The sequence below is a fragment of the Calidris pugnax genome, unplaced genomic scaffold (assembly GCF_001431845.1).
Source record: "Calidris pugnax isolate Ruff unplaced genomic scaffold, ASM143184v1 scaffold111, whole genome shotgun sequence".
Taxonomy (NCBI): Eukaryota; Metazoa; Chordata; class Aves; order Charadriiformes; family Scolopacidae; genus Calidris; species Calidris pugnax.
In genome coordinates, this window is record NW_015090872.1 from 7446451 (window position 1) to 7466350 (window position 19900).

The 19900-nt window shown below is 40.9% G+C and overlaps 1 protein-coding gene across 1 annotated transcript in view; it reads left to right on the forward strand.

Annotated features, from left to right (window-relative positions):
- LOC106890172 (IgGFc-binding protein-like) overlaps positions 1 to 19900 on the forward strand; it is a 62401-nt gene that overhangs the window by 38706 nt on the left and 3795 nt on the right. Inside the window, exons 61-83 of the mRNA XM_014945790.1 lie at positions 97 to 184; positions 605 to 691; positions 992 to 1084; positions 1380 to 1472; positions 1775 to 1861; positions 2543 to 2790; positions 3075 to 3252; positions 4810 to 4918; positions 5401 to 5492; positions 6153 to 6329; positions 8186 to 8388; positions 8687 to 8831; positions 9589 to 9830; positions 10482 to 10646; positions 11100 to 11224; positions 11947 to 12215; positions 13400 to 13608; positions 14060 to 14201; positions 15404 to 15654; positions 16224 to 16353; positions 17121 to 17289; positions 18002 to 18178; positions 19463 to 19593. Of these exons, the coding sequence (XP_014801276.1) occupies positions 97 to 184; positions 605 to 691; positions 992 to 1084; positions 1380 to 1472; positions 1775 to 1861; positions 2543 to 2790; positions 3075 to 3252; positions 4810 to 4918; positions 5401 to 5492; positions 6153 to 6329; positions 8186 to 8388; positions 8687 to 8831; positions 9589 to 9830; positions 10482 to 10646; positions 11100 to 11224; positions 11947 to 12215; positions 13400 to 13608; positions 14060 to 14201; positions 15404 to 15654; positions 16224 to 16353; positions 17121 to 17289; positions 18002 to 18178; positions 19463 to 19593 (3610 nt within the window). The remainder of the gene's footprint in view (positions 1 to 96; positions 185 to 604; positions 692 to 991; positions 1085 to 1379; positions 1473 to 1774; positions 1862 to 2542; positions 2791 to 3074; positions 3253 to 4809; positions 4919 to 5400; positions 5493 to 6152; positions 6330 to 8185; positions 8389 to 8686; positions 8832 to 9588; positions 9831 to 10481; positions 10647 to 11099; positions 11225 to 11946; positions 12216 to 13399; positions 13609 to 14059; positions 14202 to 15403; positions 15655 to 16223; positions 16354 to 17120; positions 17290 to 18001; positions 18179 to 19462; positions 19594 to 19900) is intronic.

Below are 19900 nucleotides of genomic sequence, written 5' to 3' on the forward strand. Positions count from 1 at the left end.
CACAGGCTCTCACTGCCATCTGAGACGAACGGTGCTCTCTAATGGCACTTCACACAGGCGGCTGGAGCTAACGCTGGGACCCGTGCTTTCCCTTAGATTGTCCTGGAGGGAGAATGGGGTGGAGATGTCCGGAGCAACGTAGCATTGGATGATCTGTCCATTGAGAAGGGACCCTGTGGTGCAGGTACAAGGCTCGGCGTGGGGAAGGGCGGCTTGAGAGATATCACCCAGGGAGGCGGCCCGCTGTGCTACAGGCAGGAGCAGCGGTTGTCTTTGCAGTGCCCTATAGGCCAGTGGTGCAGCCTGTGCCCAAGCAGGCTTAGCTCTGGGAGACTGGAGCACTGGCACTGCCTGCGGGCACTCTTTAGTTCATGTATTACAAGGCACTGAGCAGAGGTACTGAAGCGCCTCATCTGCTTTTGTCACACAGCTGTGCTGATGGGAGAGCCCTTGAGTGGCAGGGCTCTTTCTGGGATGACATTCTGCGATTCCTGCCCGGGGCCTCTCTGGTTACGGTGTTGGGGTGTTTGGGAAGGGTGGACCACCTGCCTGCAACTACACTCCCATGTTGATGTAATTCTTCTCTAACTCTCTCCTGTGCCAGGTCCATCAAAACCCACGACCCCCTCACCAGGCTCTACACCACAGCCTCCACGCACGACATCCCCACCGGCACCCACACCGAGCTCAGGTACTCTCATGCTCCCTGCCCACCTTCTGCTTCTTGTGGCAGCTGTTCTGTTCACTTCCTCCATGGCCAACAGCCATGGGATGGAGTGGCTGTAGTGAAGGAGCTACGCATGTCCTTTTATATCCAGCTATACAACTTGGAGTTCACTCGAGTGCAGAAATCTGTGCTGAGGAATAATTGTGCGATCCCTGCCCGGGGCCTCTCTGTTCACAGTGTTGGGTTTTTGGGAAGGGTGGACCAGCTGCCTGCAACTACACTCCCATGTTGATGTAATTCTTCTCTAACTCTCTCCTGTGCCAGGTCCATCGACATCACAACCCACGACCCCCTCACCAGGCTCTACACCGCAGCCCCCGCGCACACCATCCCCACCAGCACCCACACCGAGCTCAGGTACTCTCATGCTCCTTGCCCACCTTCTGCTTCTTGTGGCTGTTGTTCAGTTCACTTCCTCCATGGCCAACACCCGTGGGATGGAGTGGCTGTAGTGAAGGAGGTGCACATGTCCTTTTATTGTCCAGCAATGCTGTTTCAAGTTCACTCGAGTGCAGAAATCTCTGCCGAGGAATCACTGTGCGATCCCTGCGATCTCTGTTCACAGTGCTGGGTTTTTGGGAAGGGTGGACCAGCTGCCTGCAACTACACTCCCATGTTGATGTAATTCTTCTCTAACTCTCTCCTGTGCCAGGTCCATCGACATCACAACCCACGACCCCCTCACCAGGCTCTACACCGCAGCCTCCACGCACGCCATCCCCACCAGCGCCCACACCGAGCTCAGGTACTCTCATGCTCCCTGCCCACTTTCTGCTTCTTGTGGCAGCTGTTTAGTTCAATTTCTATGAAGGTCTACAGCTACGGGCTAGAGTGTCTCTGGTGAAGGAGTTACGCATGTCCTTTTCTTATCCAGCAATGCTGTTGGGAGCTCACTCGAGTGCAGAAATTTGTGCTGAGGAATCATTGTGCAATCCCTGCCTGGGGCTTCTGTGTTCACAGTGCTGTTTTTTTGGGAAGGGTGGACCAGCTGCTTGCAATAATACTCTCATGCTGATGCATATCTTCTCTAACTCTCTCCTGTGCCAGGTCCATCGACATCACAACCCACAACCTCCTCATCAGGCTCTACACCGCAGCCTCCACACCCACCAGCAACACCCACACCAAGCTCAGGTACTGCCACATCCCATCCTCATCTCTTACTGTCTGTCATAACTGCTCAGTTTTCTTAATACTGGTGTGACAGCCAAGTGACCGAGTTCTTATAGTTCAGAGTCCGAGCTTTTTCTTGCTCACCCAGTCACACTGGTGGGATTGTTCTTCAGCAGTCAGACTCTTTCTGAGTAGTCGTTATCGATGTCCTCCCCATGGTCTGTTTTGCCATATTGTTTGGGTTTTTGAGAACAGTCCACCAGCTAGCTGCCTGATGGTTATCTCACATACTCTTTATTGCCATGTCCATAAATATTTTTTTCATTATCTATGGCAAGTTTTCCTCTGTTATACAGGTCTTATAGTCTTTTGCTATAGTCTTTTAAAATAAATTTAGCTTCCAAATTCTGTTTTTATTTTAGATATAAGAGAAGTTTTAGCTGCTCCTTTCCTTCAGTTTTAAGCACTAAGTCCACTTCTTACTCACCCTCTACCATAGATTTCTGATACATAAGAGTACAGATTCTTTATGGTTAGACCCATAAAGGCAGGAGGCTCAGCTGTGTTCTGGAATGTTCTCGACTGATGCCATCACTGTTAGAACTGAGCAGCAATTACTAAGTAAAACAAAGTGGGAACAAAGCAACAGTAGAAGTCTGGTAGAGATTCAGAGAGATTTTTTCTGTCTTTCTTTCTTCCCAGGCCGTGCTTCCTGCAGTGCCTCTGGCGATCCACATTATAACACTTTTGACCACAGAGTTCATCATTTCATGGGAAATTGCACTTACACCCTCTCCAAAGTGTGCAATGTCTCGGAGATGCTCCCATACTTTGATGTCTCCACAACAAATGAGCACAGAGGAGCCAACACCAAAGTCTCTTATGTGAAGTCAGTGAATGTGGAAGTCTATGGCCACCAGATTTCTTTGCTGAAAAACAAGAAAGTGAATGTAAGAAAATACTTGTTTAAAAGACATATGTAATATTTTTAAACTGACATTCAGATAATGAAATATTTTCTCTGATGGTACAGTTCATAGCAAACTTTCTCTTTTTATTAGTTAAATGTACCTCTCTTAATGAAATGTCCAACAAATTTGCTCAGATTAAGTGTTCTTTAATTACTTCCAGTTACCTTGTGCACAAGATCACATCTTTCACTAATGTATTTCAGCTGCTTGCAGTTGTAAGAGTCCCTGCAGCCATACACTAACTTTTACAACTTGTTGTACAGGTGAATGGCAGCAGAATGAACCTGCCTGTACTTATTGAAAAGAAGATCAGTATTCAAAGCAGTGGTGGATATGTTCTCTTGGAAACTGACTTTGGGCTGTGGGTGAGATATGACGGAAATCACTATGCAGAAGTCTCTGTGCCTTCTATTTACAGTGGTCTGCTCTGTGGCCTCTGTGGTAAGTCATACTTACACACTTTTTAGTGTGTTAGTCACTTTTTAGTGTGTTAGTCACTTTTTAGTGTGTTACGGAGGCTGGTGATTATGTAAGCTTTTTTTCTTTGCATGTCATACTTATTCTCCATGCAACTAGTGCTTGTCAAATGGACAAATGTAGAATTTACAGCAGTGAAGAAAACGTGCCAGATTTTTTTCAGTTTCTCAGAACTGTTACTAACAAAATTCCTGGTAACATGCTATCCAATTTAATGTTGTGAGGTATAACTACAAATACCATTTTTAGCCAAATAAAAAAACCCTCACATCAGTTCTACAGTTCAAATTTAGGAAGAGTAATTATTTGCATGAATCTGGTCAATAATTCTACAAATACATTTTTCTGTTATTTCTATTCTGATGTATTTTTCTTATGTTGGGTGTGAAGAATGCTGTACCATTTCATTTTGTGAATCATTAAAACTTGAGGCTATTTCAACTGCAGAGAGCAATCTTCAGAATAGCTTACTGCCAACATCCTCAAACTTTCCTGCTGCTGTTTTCCTGTGCTATTTTAGGAGGTACTTATACAACCTGAATGATCATGTTTATATGTTCAAAGGAAAAGAAAAGATTAAATAAAAGATAAAGAAAGAAAAGGGTTATTTTAACCTACTTTTTATTCTAGCTAAGATAAAAACATTAAACCAAAGCAATGACAAGGATCCAAAATGGATAATCCTGACCTGACAGACATTAGTGAGAAAGAAAATTTATGCTTTAGTTCCAAAATTCAAATACTACAGAATATTAAATGCTATATATGATGCAAAATATGAAGGCCTTTTAGAGTCCTGTGAGAAAGATTAGACATAAAGGTCACATTCTACCATGTTCTGCAAGGAATTCTATTGTAATAGGATAGCAAAGTAAGAGTCACAGGTGGCTTATGTAGCTAATGAGAGTAGGAGCTTGCTGGAATTAGTAGTGACCAGTAACTTTTCATCAACAATGTTGCTAATGCCTGAACTTGAGGAAGCTTAGTTGGAACAACATTCTGAAACCCAAGTGATTATATGAAATGTACTTCAGGATAAAAATGGGATCATAGAAATTGTAAGAGTAGCTTATCTTGTGAGTTTCTGATTATTCTTTGATTTGGATGATCTGAAATTTCCTAGTTCAGTTATCTCTTCATGGGTTTTTCACATTTTCCATTCAGGAAATCTACCTAAGAATATAATGGTATGAAAACACCTTTTGATTTTTAGTCCAACATTCTACAGGTAGGATCCGAGGAAATAAGCTGGATTTTTCTAAGTGATTCTTTCTTCTATGCGATGTGATCATAAGAATTTACAGTCTTCTCACTTCAAGTCCACAGGTCTCTCTGAACAGCAGCTCTTGTCAGTGGTCAACGTCTAAAACACAATTGAGCCCTTCTTACTATGCCCAGTACACATTGCTGTTGCATGTATACTCTCCCTAGTTGATAGTAATTTGTTTTACAGCTGACACCTAGGTTTTTTCTACAGATGTAGACTTCATGTGTCCCATAAATCGCTTTTTACCCTCACAGGTAATTATAATGGTGATCCAAATGATGACAACATGAAGCCCAATGGTGACGTTGCAAGTGATTCCAACGATCTTGGACAAAGCTGGCTTGTACCTGAGAATAACACCAGGTACGTATATTAACTTAATCACATGGTATTTGCGAATCAAACTCTACAAACTACTCACTGGTTTTGTCATCCAGTCCCATTTTACACCTTCCAACTGCCCATTAAAAGTAGGGAGTGGCCCCTTTATATTAAACAGGGAATGAGAAGAGGGCCTGTGTGCTTTAAGTCTTGTTTTCCAAAGCAGGAACTATCTGCTGAGTGTGAGGGTGGATGGAATCTCAGTCCAGTTCCCTGATTGGAAAACATAACTGATTGGATCCCATGGGTCTTTTATCAGCTAAGAATAGGCCTTTGAATAACCCAGAAGGCATCAAAAAGGGAGTCCCTTCAGTGATAAGGCTGGCATCAGCTTTTCAAAGAGACTGGATAAAGCTTTGTGCCTAATAAAATACACCCTGTTGTGCAGGGTGTGTCAATCTTCCACTGAAAATCAGGTAGTAGGAGATGTGAAACATACACTTGATTTTGCTTGCTTTTCCCAGTTGCTCGAGTGGGACAGAAGAGCAATGTGATCCTGTGCAGGAGAGTGAGGCAAAGAAGAACACAGCATGCGGCATGATCACAGACCCAACAGGTAGTATGAACCATGTGATGAAGTGCTTTAAAGCTTGTGTTGAGCCCTCTCTATAGTCTGTTGTTCTGAGCTCACATTGGAAGCATATAAAACCTCCAGTGTGAAAGACCAACATAAAACTCATAGGTGCTTGGTCAAGATTTGTCAACCAGACAGTGCCAATGTGTCCATGAAGTCTATCTGACAATGTGCACAGGGAGCCATAGGTGCTCTTTACCTTATAGTGACTTGCACTCTGTTTACTAAAAGAAAAAATTCAGAGGGCACTATTACTGAATGTATTACAGATACTTTATCTGAAATGTTTCAGAGGGCACTATTACTGAATGTATTACAGATACTTTATCTGAAATTCTGTAGATATTCCCTGCATTGGGGAGCTCATGCAGTTGTCCAGAATTAGTGGCTTGCCTAGCCAGCAACTCTTAATTTCTGGAAGCTATGCAGTAACAATCATGCAAAAAGAAGAAAGTCTGATTAGGAGGGCCAAGTCTCATTGTAAAAGCCCCATTTCAAGCGTTGGTTTAACTTACTAAACAAAGTTAGCCTGGAGTACTCACAAGACATTTGCCACGACAGAAAAGAGATGGTGGTGGAGATCTTTTCATTCCCTTTATTATTTTTTTTTCTGTCCTTCTATATACCTTTCTTGATTTACAGGAATCTTCAAGGATTGTCATACCAAGGTGCCTCCGGAGAAGTTCTTTGAAAACTGTGTTTATGACATGTGTTTCACTGACGGACAGGCAACATCCTTATGCTATGGACTCCAGGCCTATGCTGAGTCGTGTATCAATGCTGGGATATGCATAGAGTGGAGGAATGCTACTCTTTGCCGTGAGTGTTGTGGCTTATAAATATCTATTCTGGAAGTATGCACGTTCTCCTCTATCTTTTTTTATGTATGTTACTTCATTTTATGTAATGTTTTGAGTATAGTCTATCTTTTGTCGAGTCTTGAGCCTACTTCAGTTTCAGCACCATTCCATTATTTGTATAAAACACTAATTTTCATAAACATTTAGATACGTGTAGGTCTAATCTTTAAAGTTTTAATTATTTACTACTATTAGTTTATTGGAAAAGTTTGACTGCATTCAACTGTATCTTATGTGAGCTTTCTCACTGGGGAAATAACTGTTTCTTTGCTCCACTGAAAATCCACCATCCTCAATTTAAGCGGAGCTGGTAGTCCTCCATACACAAATGCCTATCGATGGCTTATGGTTTATTAAGAGACCTTGAGAAACAGTTGTTTTTAGGAAGTTTACGAGTACTTCTCTATAAAGCAAAGAAATCAAGCATAGTCACCCATCTCACAATGAATTCTCTTCAGCATGACGTTATGGCAAATTTAATATAATGAACTCATATTTCTTAGAATAAAGATTTCCAGGGGTTCCACTGGTGCTGATTTTATGCAGCACTGGGCAGTTTTGTGCTTGCCAGACATCATCTAAAGGACTTTTTATCCACAAAGTACATATCTGGAGGAAAGAAGTCCTCTAAAGGTCAACCATAACTCTTCTCTATGGTTTTTTTACTGCATTTTTTACTGTAATTTTACTGTAATTTTGATTATACCAATTACCATTGTATTACCTTCTCCAGATTTGCACCTTTTTTTTCTGTTTCATTTTTTCTATGATCAACAATAAGCTGTGCATTGAAATTAAACTGTAAAAACTATTGAGAGATTCCAGGAGCTGCTAAGTTTGGAAAAATAATTACTGTAACTTTAGAATGGCTTTAAAGCACCCACTAAATTAGCCCTAGGACAGAGCATGCAGAATTCATATATAGAAAGAGCAAGAAATGAGCTTCTACCCTCCACATCAGATTAAAGCTATAGACACCCACACTCCATAGTCTGAGGCCATAGCCCAGGATCTAAATATCTATGGCTTGATTAAAGTGATAGAGAAGACTCAGTCACATTAAGAGGATTGACTCTCAAGTGCTCCCTCCATCAAACCCAATAAAAACTCGATTAAGAACCTGACAAAGAGCAGGTACTCTGGATAGGTGACTGGAGTCGTTGGCTGTAATTGCCTGACAGGACTAAGAGAACCTGCTGCAGGGACAGAAGTAAATAAGAGTCATATGTAGGGTTTTTAGATGACAGAAATGGACAAATGCCTCAGGATTTCTGTAAAATGTAATGTCTTTCCTTGCTTTGAGAGATAGAAGCCCAAGTCTACCATGAGCAGGAGGGACATGACAGTATAATATATTTTCCTCAAGGGGTCTCAGTGAAAGATGGATTTTGATTTTTAGTTCTATATTGAAATACATGGCAGGTGCTCAAATAAGAAGTACAGTAATGGGGCCCTATCAGCTGGTATGGGAAGAGAATGGAGTAACTATATGTCTTTAAACCTGCAGAAAAAGGTTTACTGAACCAAGCAAAATTAGTCCTGTATAATCACATCAGACCTACCTCAAAGCAAGCCTACAATGTTTGACTTCCTTCATTAGGTGATGTGCAGGGTGGCCCACCTCTCTTACCCACCTCTACCGAAAAACACCTATCTCACACTGCAAGAAAATACTTTGTACACAGCACTCCCCAGTGTCAGAATTTCTAACAGCAATTTTTGTATATTTTCCAGAGCAAACAGTGAAAGCATCAGGAAAACTTTTATCATGATTTTGCTCTTTTGAGTGATCTTATTTTTCCTTTTTCTCTCCAGCAATGTCCTGTCCTGGAGGCAGCATCTACAAGAGCTGTGGTACTAGGTGTCCCTCTACCTGCTTGAACATCTCAGCAGCTGATTCCTGCAGTTCCTTACCAGTGGAAGGTTGCTTCTGTAAGGAAGGCTACGTTTTGAGCGGAGACAAATGTGTGCCAGAAAGCAGCTGTGGTTGTGTTGATGAAAAAAATCAGTATCACCAGGCAAGTTACCTCAGATATTTAAAGAAAGAAAAAAAAAAAAAAGAACAAGGCTTCTCATTCTTTATTACCATGAGAGAAAAAGATGTTAATAACACTAACACAGTTATTATTTATGTCATTAATAATCACAAAATAGACTCACTTTGCCAACCTTTTCAATCTGTGAGCTATGTGGCTACAGTTGCCCAAATGATTAAGTATAATGGTCATTTAAATACTAGTAATTTGATTGTCCCTTTTGGTATTACCGTCCAATTTGTATTATAGTATATACTTCTACACTCTTTTTTCCACTCAGCTGGATGAAAGCTGGTTCACCAATAATTCCTGCACTGAACGCTGCACCTGCAAGGCTAAAAACAACATCACATGCACACCCTGGGAGTGTGGAGTCCGAGAAGAATGCAGTATTCAGGATGGTGTGCTGGGCTGTCATTCCAATGGTAAATTCTGCCTGAAAATGGTTCTCAATGTCAATTCCGTAATTAGATCCTTCTTCTCCTCCTAGCTTTATTTAAATATCTTTTCATACGTGATGGCAATGAAGTCCCAAGTGATTGCTGCCAGTGCTAAGAGATGAAAAGACACAATGATGTGTCTTGCAAGCACAGACCCCTTTCTGTTGTAGCAGATATCAGCAAAAACTGATGCTACCCAGAAGCTTGCAAGGTCACTTGCATTCATTTTGTCTTGATAATACAAATTCAAGTCCCAAATCACCAGTGCTGCAAGATCTAAATTTGGTAATAATTGAGAACTGCATTTCTGAGAGTCTGGGTGATGGCAAGTGCACTAAGTACCTATGTATATAGATGCAAACTTATTTACTTTTCTATTTTGATCTATATTTATACATACAGTTATGATTTTTTTTATATAGTTATATAGAAAAGCTCTGTATTACTCTCAACTACCATAAATAATGCCTACAACACCATATAGAAATGCATAAAGAGGTTCTTTTGCTGCTAAGTTGCCAGTTTGTACATAATATGCAAATTTAATTTAGGAGACACTTTCTGGAAATTTCTTGTTTCCAAATAAATGTGGCACTGGCAAGAATTTGAGAGAACACTGTGAAGGTTTGCCCACTTAGTAATGACAGGAATTAGGTTGCTGCACTAATTCAAACATCTTTTGTCAGCTGAGTCCATGGTGAAATCCAGTTCAAAATTCTTAGATTATTTTTTTTACTTTCAGGTCAAGCAACATGTCAAGTCGCAGGAGATCCCCATTATTTCACTTTTGATGGACTGATGTACACTTTTGTGGGTACCTGCACCTACACCTTAGTTGAGGTAGTCAACAAAAACAGTATCATTCCTATAACCATCCTTGGCAAGAATGAAGACAGAGGACTAAGAGGGGCCACATACCTGAAAGAAGTCTATGTAGATGTGTATGATGTACGAATCACCCTTCAGAAAAACCAAGGAATCCTGGTAGGTGATGGTGCTCTTTATTTTGGCAAGAAGTATCTTAAAATGAGTTCACTACGGCAGTTGTAGGAGAAAGGGTCTTCATGTTTCCTCAGGAATATGTATGTGTATGTTTGTGGGCACCTCAATTAACTGGATATTATTGGGAAATATAATTTCTCACTAGTTGCCAAGGCTTTTGGTTTGGATTTACTGCTCTATTGGCTATATCTTGGAGATGGAGCTCAGAGCCTTCAGGTCGAAGAATTGTTGCCTGAAGTAAAGAATGGGGCTCCCCACTTCAATAGCTGTTGTTAACTCAACCACCTATAGCTGGCTAAAAAGAGCAGAGGAAAAGCAAGTTATACTGTATTGGTCTAGAATAGCATGTAGCAGTACTGGAGGCAGAGGATGCTGTGGGTGAGTGGGTAAGAGCTTCCTCACTCTCAGGGATCTTTCCAGCTCCCTGTTAAAGGCACAGGCCATGAGTCCTGCCCAGCTCTCCTCAGCTAAAAGGCTGATTCCTGCAACTCATAGTTGGAATATGCAATGGTGGAAGTGTAACGGAGATGAAACTGTCATAAAGAAATTGTCAGCAGTGCAAGGAATATAGATTGTGAGCAGAAAAGCTTTCATGAAAGAATGTCCATACTGACAAATGACATGTCTCTCCAGCTGAACAATGAGAGAGTCTACACTCCAATGGAGAACCGTTTGCGAGGCGTGTCCATTGGAAACGTTGGCAAATTTATAGTACTGGAAACTGATTTTGGTGTGATAGTGAAATACGATGGCAATCACCATCTGGAAATCACCCTCCCACACTCTTATTTCTCAAAGGTAAGATTTAGTACGTAAACATCTGGCACTGTTTCAAAACCTCTGCTTTGTGCATTTATTTTTAATTTCTTTTAATCCAGTGTTTTGCTATTGCATCTTTGTAGCTGTATTGTAACGTGTAATTTTTTCCTTTTTATTTTTTTCTCTTCACGAAAATTTCCTTGTGTTCCAAAAGAGTAAGTAAAGAAAGTGACCTGGCTAGGGGATTGCATCCAACTTATAGCATTAAATGCCTTGAAGCCTTAGGGAACCACCAATTTACTGCAGTTCCTATTTTATTTCTCCATGGGTGCAGTCAGACACTAGTGAGTATGCCTGAAATTTCTGGTACAAGATTGGTTGTTGTTGGTGATTTGGTCACATTGTTTCATAGGCAATGAATAAGAAGTTATTGGGAAAGCTGATGTAGAACAGATTGTGCTTAGAATATGTATGGTTCCTGTTCATTTGCAGGTACAGGGAATGTGTGGTAACTTCAATGATGATCGTACAGATGATCTGGTCTTGCCCAATGGTACACTCGTCAATGTCACACAGTTTGGAAATAGCTGGAAAGTGGAGGAAGACAGTGATGCAGGGTAAATATAACTTCTTTTCTTACCTTCCATTTTCCTTCGATAAACAGTCTCCATTCAATTGCTTTGACTGTTTGCTCCATTGTTAAATATAAGCAGTGTATATGAGACGCTTTTCTTCCTCAATTTGAAGCTCAAAAAAATGCCAACACCACAGGAAACCACTGGATGGGCCAGAGGGAAGCCCCAGCCATTCTGTTGATCTACATACAGACTTGGGGAATTAGGTTTTGGAGCAGTCCACAGTGTTTATTTTACACTGGAAACACCTGGTGCTGGGGTGCAGTGTTGAGGAACAGTGAGGTCCAGCTGCTCCCCAAGGGACAGGGAGCCAAGTGTGATAACACAGCCGAGAGAACAGTGTTCTCACCAGCCAGGACCCATCCCACACTACCCAAGCAGGGCAGGCCCAAGTGTGGAAGCCAGGGTCCACTGAGGGTCCAGATCATCACACAAGTTTTCAGTGACAAGACAGGTCCGAGCTAAAGCTGAGAAGTCAATCCTCTAGTCAGGGGCAAGATCAGTGAGAGTAACAAGCGTCAGATGCAGCATGGTGGTTGCTGGGCAGGTCAAATTCTGCCTAATCTTTCATGCATAGACCAAAAGAAGACTGTAGTCTCTAGTGTTACTTGTTTAATACCTTTCAGTAGAAACAAATGTTCAGTTTCAGTCTCTTTTATATGCCTTTGAAACTTAAATGCAACTGTGTCTGTGCTTTCATGCAGCTGTTTACTAGACTTAAGAGAAGATGATGGTCCTCCTTGCACTGCTGAGAGTAAACCAGTCATTGAAAGCCAGTGCAATGTCCTAAAATCAGACAAGTTCAAAGCGTGTCATAATCTAGTCAACCCTGAAGACTTCATACAGATCTGCATCTATGACATGTGCCAGTATGATGGCATGAAGTCTGCCCTCTGTGACATAGTTCAATTCTACGTGGACACCTGCAGGAGTCATGGAATCACCATTATATGGAGGAATAGCACATTCTGTCGTAAGTGCACAAGCAAGTGAAAACACTGAAACTTGGAAGGCAAATTAGCAATATTAGGTGAACAAGTTGTGTAAAAGAAAATTAACCCCGAATTCTCACAAAATACAATTCTATTATTATGATTTTATGATTCCATTGTTGCACTGAACTGTGTTCAGGCTGAGCTAAACCCAGTGATAGCTCTGGACTAGACGAATTATGGATTGTCATGTGGAGTGCCTTCAGTAGCCCAATGAGCACCATGAGACATTGCAGGGAGCCTAAAATGGAGAAATAATATAATCAGAAGGCTAAAACAAAGAGTGATACTGTGTTAGGACACAGAGCTCAATGCCGCTCACTGTGTTTTGAATGAAAACCGACAATTTGGCCAGTTTCTTAAAGGCTGTGTTCTCGGATTAATATCCAGTATATGAGCCTCGCTGCACCCATTCAACAAAGCTACAAACAAATTATGTAGAATCAAGTAAAGATTACATAGTAGGTTTCTTTTTGCTGTTTTTTTTTTCACAATTTAGTTATACATTGTGGAATTAATTATCACAGAACATTGTAGAGGATAATACAATTAGCTGGCTAAAAAACAAGCTAGATGAATCTTGAATAGGACCATCAGAAATTCCTAGTTGCCTCCTTGCCACAAGTGGAAGAAAATACTGGACAAATGAACCCTTTGTCCTGCTACCCTGTTTCTTGAACTGTCCCCTTTTGCATCTCTAGACATTGGCAGAAATAGGATATGGAGCTAGATGAATCTCTTCACTCTGACAATGCATATCTGTTGTTCTTGCATGTGGTTGTTCTTGTCTGTGGTTAAGCTAGATATACACCTCTTTGGCATCACTGGAAGGTTGAACATTCTAAGGAATTTGCCCTAAAGATTCTCATTTGTAACAGTGCCCATTTGCAGTTGAACTGGAATACTGAGTCTGAATGATTTGGCATACTTGTAATAGAACTGAATCAGCAGCTCCAGAGAGGGTTTCTGTTTTGGTTTTGTTGGGTGTTAAAATAAAACATAAAAAAAAATCAAACCTGGTTGATGATCAAAAGCAGCTGTTAAAAGGCAATTCTATACTACCATTTTCCAGGCCATGTTGTAGCTTTCAGGCAGGCACATGTGTTCGCAGTGCACTTTCTAAATGAATTTAATAACGCTGGTTCTATTCTCTTCACCCACACAGCATTGCCCTGTCCATCTCACAGCTCTTACACGAACTGTGTCTCCAGCTGCCCATCAACATGCAATGACATTTTTGCCTCTTCCCTTTGTGAGAAGACAGAGAAGTGCACAGAGGGCTGTGAGTGTGATGATAATTATGTGCTCAGTAATGGCAAGTGTGTACCTCTGAGCAACTGTGGCTGCAGAGATGATGACAACAATTACTACAGTGTAAGTAGTTTGTGGAGCAAATCTCTGACTGCAAAACTTGTAGAAAATTGGTCCCCTGTCCATCTGAATGAGAGAGAGAGAGATATCGTCAGGGTCTACCTCTCAAATACCTTTCATCTGATCAGTAAAAACTGCAGGCTCAGGTATGAGGAGGTGCAGGATCTTGGTACTCTGCATCTGAGGCCAAAATTGAGGCATATTCTAAACTAGTCAATTGATCAGAGTTCAAGCAGTCTGTCTTAGTCCTGCTTTGTCTTTGAATTCTCATGTTGAAGACAGTAAGATAAATGGACTGAGATCCCCCTCCCAGGTTCTTGGTGAAACTACCTCAGGATTTGCCAACTAGACATGTTGCACCTGGGCACCCCCGCACACCCTTTGCTATTGAACTTGTATTGCACTGCAAAGCTGAGCACTTTGGTAACATATTATTAACACAACTTCCATCCAGGCTGGGGAGACCTGGATAACTCCACACTGCACCAAAAGATGCCAGTGTCAGAAGAACGGTGTCATCAAATGTAAGAACTATAGCTGTGATTCTAAAGAAACCTGCGTGATCAAAAATGGAAAACACAAGTGCAATCCAACAGGTATGTGCAGGCAGGTCTTCACTTGGTGTACCATGAGGGCTGGAGAAGGAGGAAGGATATTGGTGTCTATTCTTTCTTCCATGGCACTTCCAGTCTTTTCCACAGGAAAGAAGGAAGCTCTGACAGTGCTATTGATGACGCTTTATCAAACATAAAAAGGGCTCAGTTCTCAGAATTGAAAGTTCCAGTACAAGACAAAGAATTTGTAAAGGGAAGAGGAACAAGAATTTGAAATTAATTAAATCTAGAAATTTCACATTTCAGTCAGTAAATAAAAAGAAAAGAAAAATAAGATTTGCATTGCATATAATAAAGCTAAAACTCACCAATGTTTGTGAGTTCATTGGCAATGATTCTTTTTTTTCCATTGTACATTAATTCAAGAACAGAAAAAATAAAGGCAAATCTGAAAAGACATGTAATAGGCTAGTCAGAGAACCTTGGTTCCCATATTCTCTGGGTAAATTACATGTTTTAGGCCATAGCTTGTTGCCTAGTAACTCTACACTTCAATTTTGAAGAATGGTATGGCATAGGTTGTACTGTATTGATGATCAGTACAAGAGCATAATGCAAATCCATCCTCCTCCTGCTCCATGTTGGCAAAATACCACAGCAGAGGCACCCCAGCAGTCTTTAGGAGAGCCTTGGTCCTGGGATAATGGTTTGTCCTCTGCTCAATGATCAAGGAGAATACTTAGACATAGTCGCTACATCTGATTGTTAGGTCTGATGAATGCAGTGATCAATTTAGTAATCTCAGGAGAAATCAGTGTGACAGCAGTGAGCCAGCCATAATTAAGACGTTGCATTTCATGTCCCAATAATTTTGTAGCGTCATGTTGCTGAGGATTATGAGACCAACATCTCGAAGAGCATACTGCAAACCATGCTGTGTGGCCCAGTCATTCCTCTGCAGAGGACCAATGTCCACAGCTTAGTTGTATAAAGTCTATAAACCCTAATGTTCTGCTTCAGTTCAGTTGGCTCACACTGGTTCTCAGCAGATGAATGAGTTTCTCTGGCTGTCTCTCCATTTGAGTGTCTGTTAACTCGGGTGATGCCTGAGCACCTGTCTTTAGTTTAAGAGACCTGCATGCTACCAGCAATCGTTTTCATCTAACTTATGTTAAAATGATCCATGCTTGGGATCTGGTATGTGCACATTCAGACTGGAGAGTAACGAAGCTCTGCTTCTTTAGGTTTTGGGAAATGCCGGGTCATGGGCGATCCACACTACATCACCTTCGATGGTCTGGTGCACCACTTTCAAGGGAAATACACATATATTCTGGCTCAGACCATCCCTGACCTACCTGATACTCTGACGCAGTTCAGCATTGAAGGCACCAACTATCCTCTCCATGGAAGTCGACACATCACTTACCTGAAAGAGATTCTCATCAATGTTTACAATCACACAGTGCGGTTCAGGCAGAACAAGCAGCTATTGGTAAGTCTCTCACTGACTGCAGAGCACAGAGAAAAGCTCTCCCTTAGAGTAAAACACCTTCGAGTATTAAATGTCTGTTCTGAAGAATTTAAGTATTAAAGCTAACTATATTATTACAGTAGTGCTACGGGGCAACCACAAATGTGATTTTTAGTTCTGTTGAGTCTTTTTTCCTCTATAGCTATGAAGGATATAATTCTACTTCAAACAAATAAATGAATATATAGAGATTTAGGAATAAAATCCCAAATACCCCAAGGCTTACAATAAAGCCATATAATTTTTTATCAGTGGTAGGGAAAAGAAAAGTGTGAATAAAGGTAGGAAAATTTAATTTCTTTCATTCATGTGCACATTTTTAGTTCAATAGTAGAAATCTCTTAGGATGACATGAAAATACTGTGTCCAGATCACTCTCTTAAATACATGATTTTGTCAATTTTAAAAAAAGTGAGAGTTTTTTACCTGGTTGAATTATTTGTTATATTTATCATATATTTACCTATACTGAAGTCAGATTTTAATTTGGCCTATATATTATGAATTTTAACTTATTCTTTCCCTATTAGTTGGATGGTGTGAGGGTGAGACCCCCTGCTCATCCTCATGAAGGTATTCGTATATATCAGAGGGCAACAAGAATTTACCTGGAGACAGATTTTGGCTTATACGTGAGCTTTGATGGCAGTCAAAATGCAGGTAAGTGACACTAAGACAATGTACAGGAATATTTATGCACTGTCTCTAAAAATGCTCTCATCCCAGAGGAGGTGTAAAGCTAAGGCAAAATTAGAAACATTCACTCTTTGAGCCTATGATTCTTCCAGAAAATTAAAGCACAATGTTTTGTGAGTGCATCCTTCTACATGCTTCCTCCCAAGCCTATTCCGAATAATCCCATTATTTAGCATTTCTCATCAGGACTCTTCTATCCCATATACACAACTCACTCATGTAAATTGAACACATATTACCTCCGCTGTTCATAACAGTTTCTTCTGGTTTACAATAGAATATAGCCATGTTATTTCTGAGTATATGGCAAAAGTGCCAGGCCATTTATACACATGACCACCATTCCAAATCCTAAAACTCCATCTGCAGAAATAAAAGGTCTGTTTTATAGGGATTCTGTATCTCAATGCACAAGTGGATTGTAAGTGAAGGGCATAAAGCGGGTGCTGCATTCAGTTTGTTGCAAAGCAGTAAGCAGTATGCACTAAGTGTACTAAGAGCACTCAGGTGGTGATGCCATGTTATATAATTTATTAGGTGCAAATAATTACTTTTTTCATGATCCATGTGGCAGAGCACAGCAACAGTCCTATGTGTAGACCCATGTCGTGTGACCAACTCCAATCTGAATCATGAAATGCAGTACTTGGCACTGCTTTCCACCTCTTCCATACACTCAGGAGCAAAGATTCCTATGTAAAGGCTTTTTTTTTCCTTCTGAACTTCCCTAGATATAAAGCTGGCCAACACCTACAGAAACAGAGTGGAAGGCTTGTGTGGTAACTTTGATGACAGATACAGAAATGACTTCACAAATCCAGAAGGTGTTTGGGTGAAAAATGTGAATAGCTTTGGTGAGAGCTGGAAAGTTCCTCTACAAAGAAAAACTTCTCGTCTCAGGTACTTAATTTTTTACCTAATATCTACGGCAAGCACAGCCACTGGGATTGAGTGAATTAAGCCATATTTAATATCCAGGAATAACTACACTGTCTTATTTCTGGTCTTTCTTCTTCCTCTCAACCTCTCGAGGTTGCTTAGCCACTAACACAGAACTTTTTCAGCACGTAAATGGAATTGTATTAGCTGTCAGGATATAATTTGGCTGCAAAAACTTGTCTGCCAGAATAGTAGAAAGCAGCATGTAGGGTAGTTTTGAGCATGAAGGGGCTCTGGAGGCCGTCCCTACAGGAGAATTCTGGCACTTCAGGCATGCAGCCAGCTGTTCAGTGGAAGTGAACGTATGACCAAGAAACAGTGGTCTATTCCAACTGCATCATTCTGGCTAAAATTCAAGTTTTACTGAATAGATTGGATGAAGGAAGCATTGGATGAAGCCTGTGTCATGCAGAATTTCCAAAGAGATAATTACAGCTATCCATTTTTGGCTTAAATATTCATAAAACTCTAAGACAGTAGGAAATGTTCTAGTACATTCTTGATTTGCTTCACCTATCTGCTTCCCGTTCAGGATAAATCATGAGGGAAAAATAAGCTTACGCTTACACTTACATCACAAGGCAGTAGTACTCTTGTGGCGTTACTTGGAGAGCAGTACTGTGAATGCTGGATGTACAGAGAACTGATGGTTTCATAATAACTTTACTTCCAGACGAGATGTCAATTCCAAAAATGAGTCTGAGGAGGAACCAGATCCAGGGCTCTTCCAAGGCTGCAGTGAAAATCAGCTGGGACAAGAAAACAGCACTTCTAAATGTCAAATCCTGATTGACTCGAAAGGTCCTTTCGTAAATTGTCATTCTGCGGTCTCACCAGATTTCTATTACACGTAAGTGTCTACTGCAGACAGTTGTTCTCCCGATTTGCAAAATCATTTTGGTGCTAGTTCTGTCAAGAACTTTGTGTCTTCAGTCTCCAGGGTATTAATAGTAGTTGGGGATAGTAAGTGCCTTTGGCCATCTATTTAGAGTTTCACTTTTCTGTTAGCTCTAGAAAGTAGCTTTCCTCTTTTCCTACACAGGTAAAGCAGAATTGTTAAGCATTATACCTGTAAGCTGGGATTTCCAGGTGCTCACAATTCTCATCCACATTCAGTGAGAATTTGGTACTTGGCTCAGGTACCTTTTAGCAATTCAAGCTTCATAAAATGTAGCCTCCATGCTATAGCCACAAAGGCTGCAGCTGGCAGTGACACTTCTTTAATCTTTCATGGAGAAGTGCAAAAAACACATTAGTGAAGAGTAACTAACCCGATTATCTTCAACAAAGTTCTCCTTGCTGTGCTTCATGGCTGCTCTCCTACACACCTAATTTTGAGCTGTATGAAACCTGTTGATTCATCCCCACATTCACCATTAATCCATCATAAATCGTAAAATTGCCAAGTAGCTGCCAGTTTTCTTAAGTCATATAGTTGTAACTAATGTTTAAAGATAGCTAATGCCCACTTCAAAGTCCCTCTTACTTGTGAGAAGAATCTTAAGCCAAATAAACTGAACCACTGGCTTCAGTTCTTAACATGCTTTTCTCCTCATTCTAGAATTAGTTGAGCAGCCTGTTTTACCTTCTTAGTGGTTGCCTGATTTTTCTGAGGTGCTGCATACTTGCAGATCCCATCTCAGATATCAATGCCTCCAAAAATCAGTCCATGGATATTCAGATGATGAGCAAAGCTGAGCAGGTAGCACTGGCAAACAAAAAGAATTCTGTGTCAATATTCAAGGCATATGGACGGGAACAAAGTATTGAAAGAAATGTGTAGTCCAGCTATAAGACTTAGCAGCACTAAAAATTGCTCTGTAAGCAAGATACAGCCATGCTAGCCCAAACCAGGAGCAGATAGCAAAGAATAACTTACTGTGACAAACAGTCAGGTACGTCTTTATTGCTTTTTCATATATAAATACCTCACATGTTAGCAGTGCCTGCACAACAGATCACCTGATATTCCCAATCATGTGGCTGCTCTTAGGTTTGGGATTTTTTTATTCCTCTGTTTTCCTGTCAGCAAGATACAGGAAAACAGAAGTAACTCAGAGCCAGGTGGAAAAGCAGCTGAAAATAAACAATAACAAAGGTATTGGGAATGAATGCTTTCTCATGTCACACGCAGGAGCTGCCTGTTTGATGTGTGTGTGCAAGGAGATGATGACACTACCTTATGTCGCAGTCTGGAGGAATATGTGCTGGCTTGTCAGCAGCAAGGAGTCCGTATGGAAGGCTGGAGGCAACACACAGTTTGTGGTAAGCACAGAAAGATACAGAAATTATGGTTTCTGCCTAAAGGACTCTCAAAATATGAGATTTGAGGCTTTTCCTAGATGTACCACGGAACAAAGATTCTCAGGGAGTAAAAGCACGTTGATTCACACTTCAATCACTGTTCACAGTTTAGCCTGCACACTTGCTCTTCTGGCCTTTCTTTTGTGTCCTATGCTGACTTCTGCATTTAGACCCCCACTTAGAAAGCTACTTAGGAAAGCAGAGAGGTCAGCTCCTCTGTTGTCAGAAGTTTTGTGAGAGAAAAAAAAATGTCCCCATTCCCAAGTGG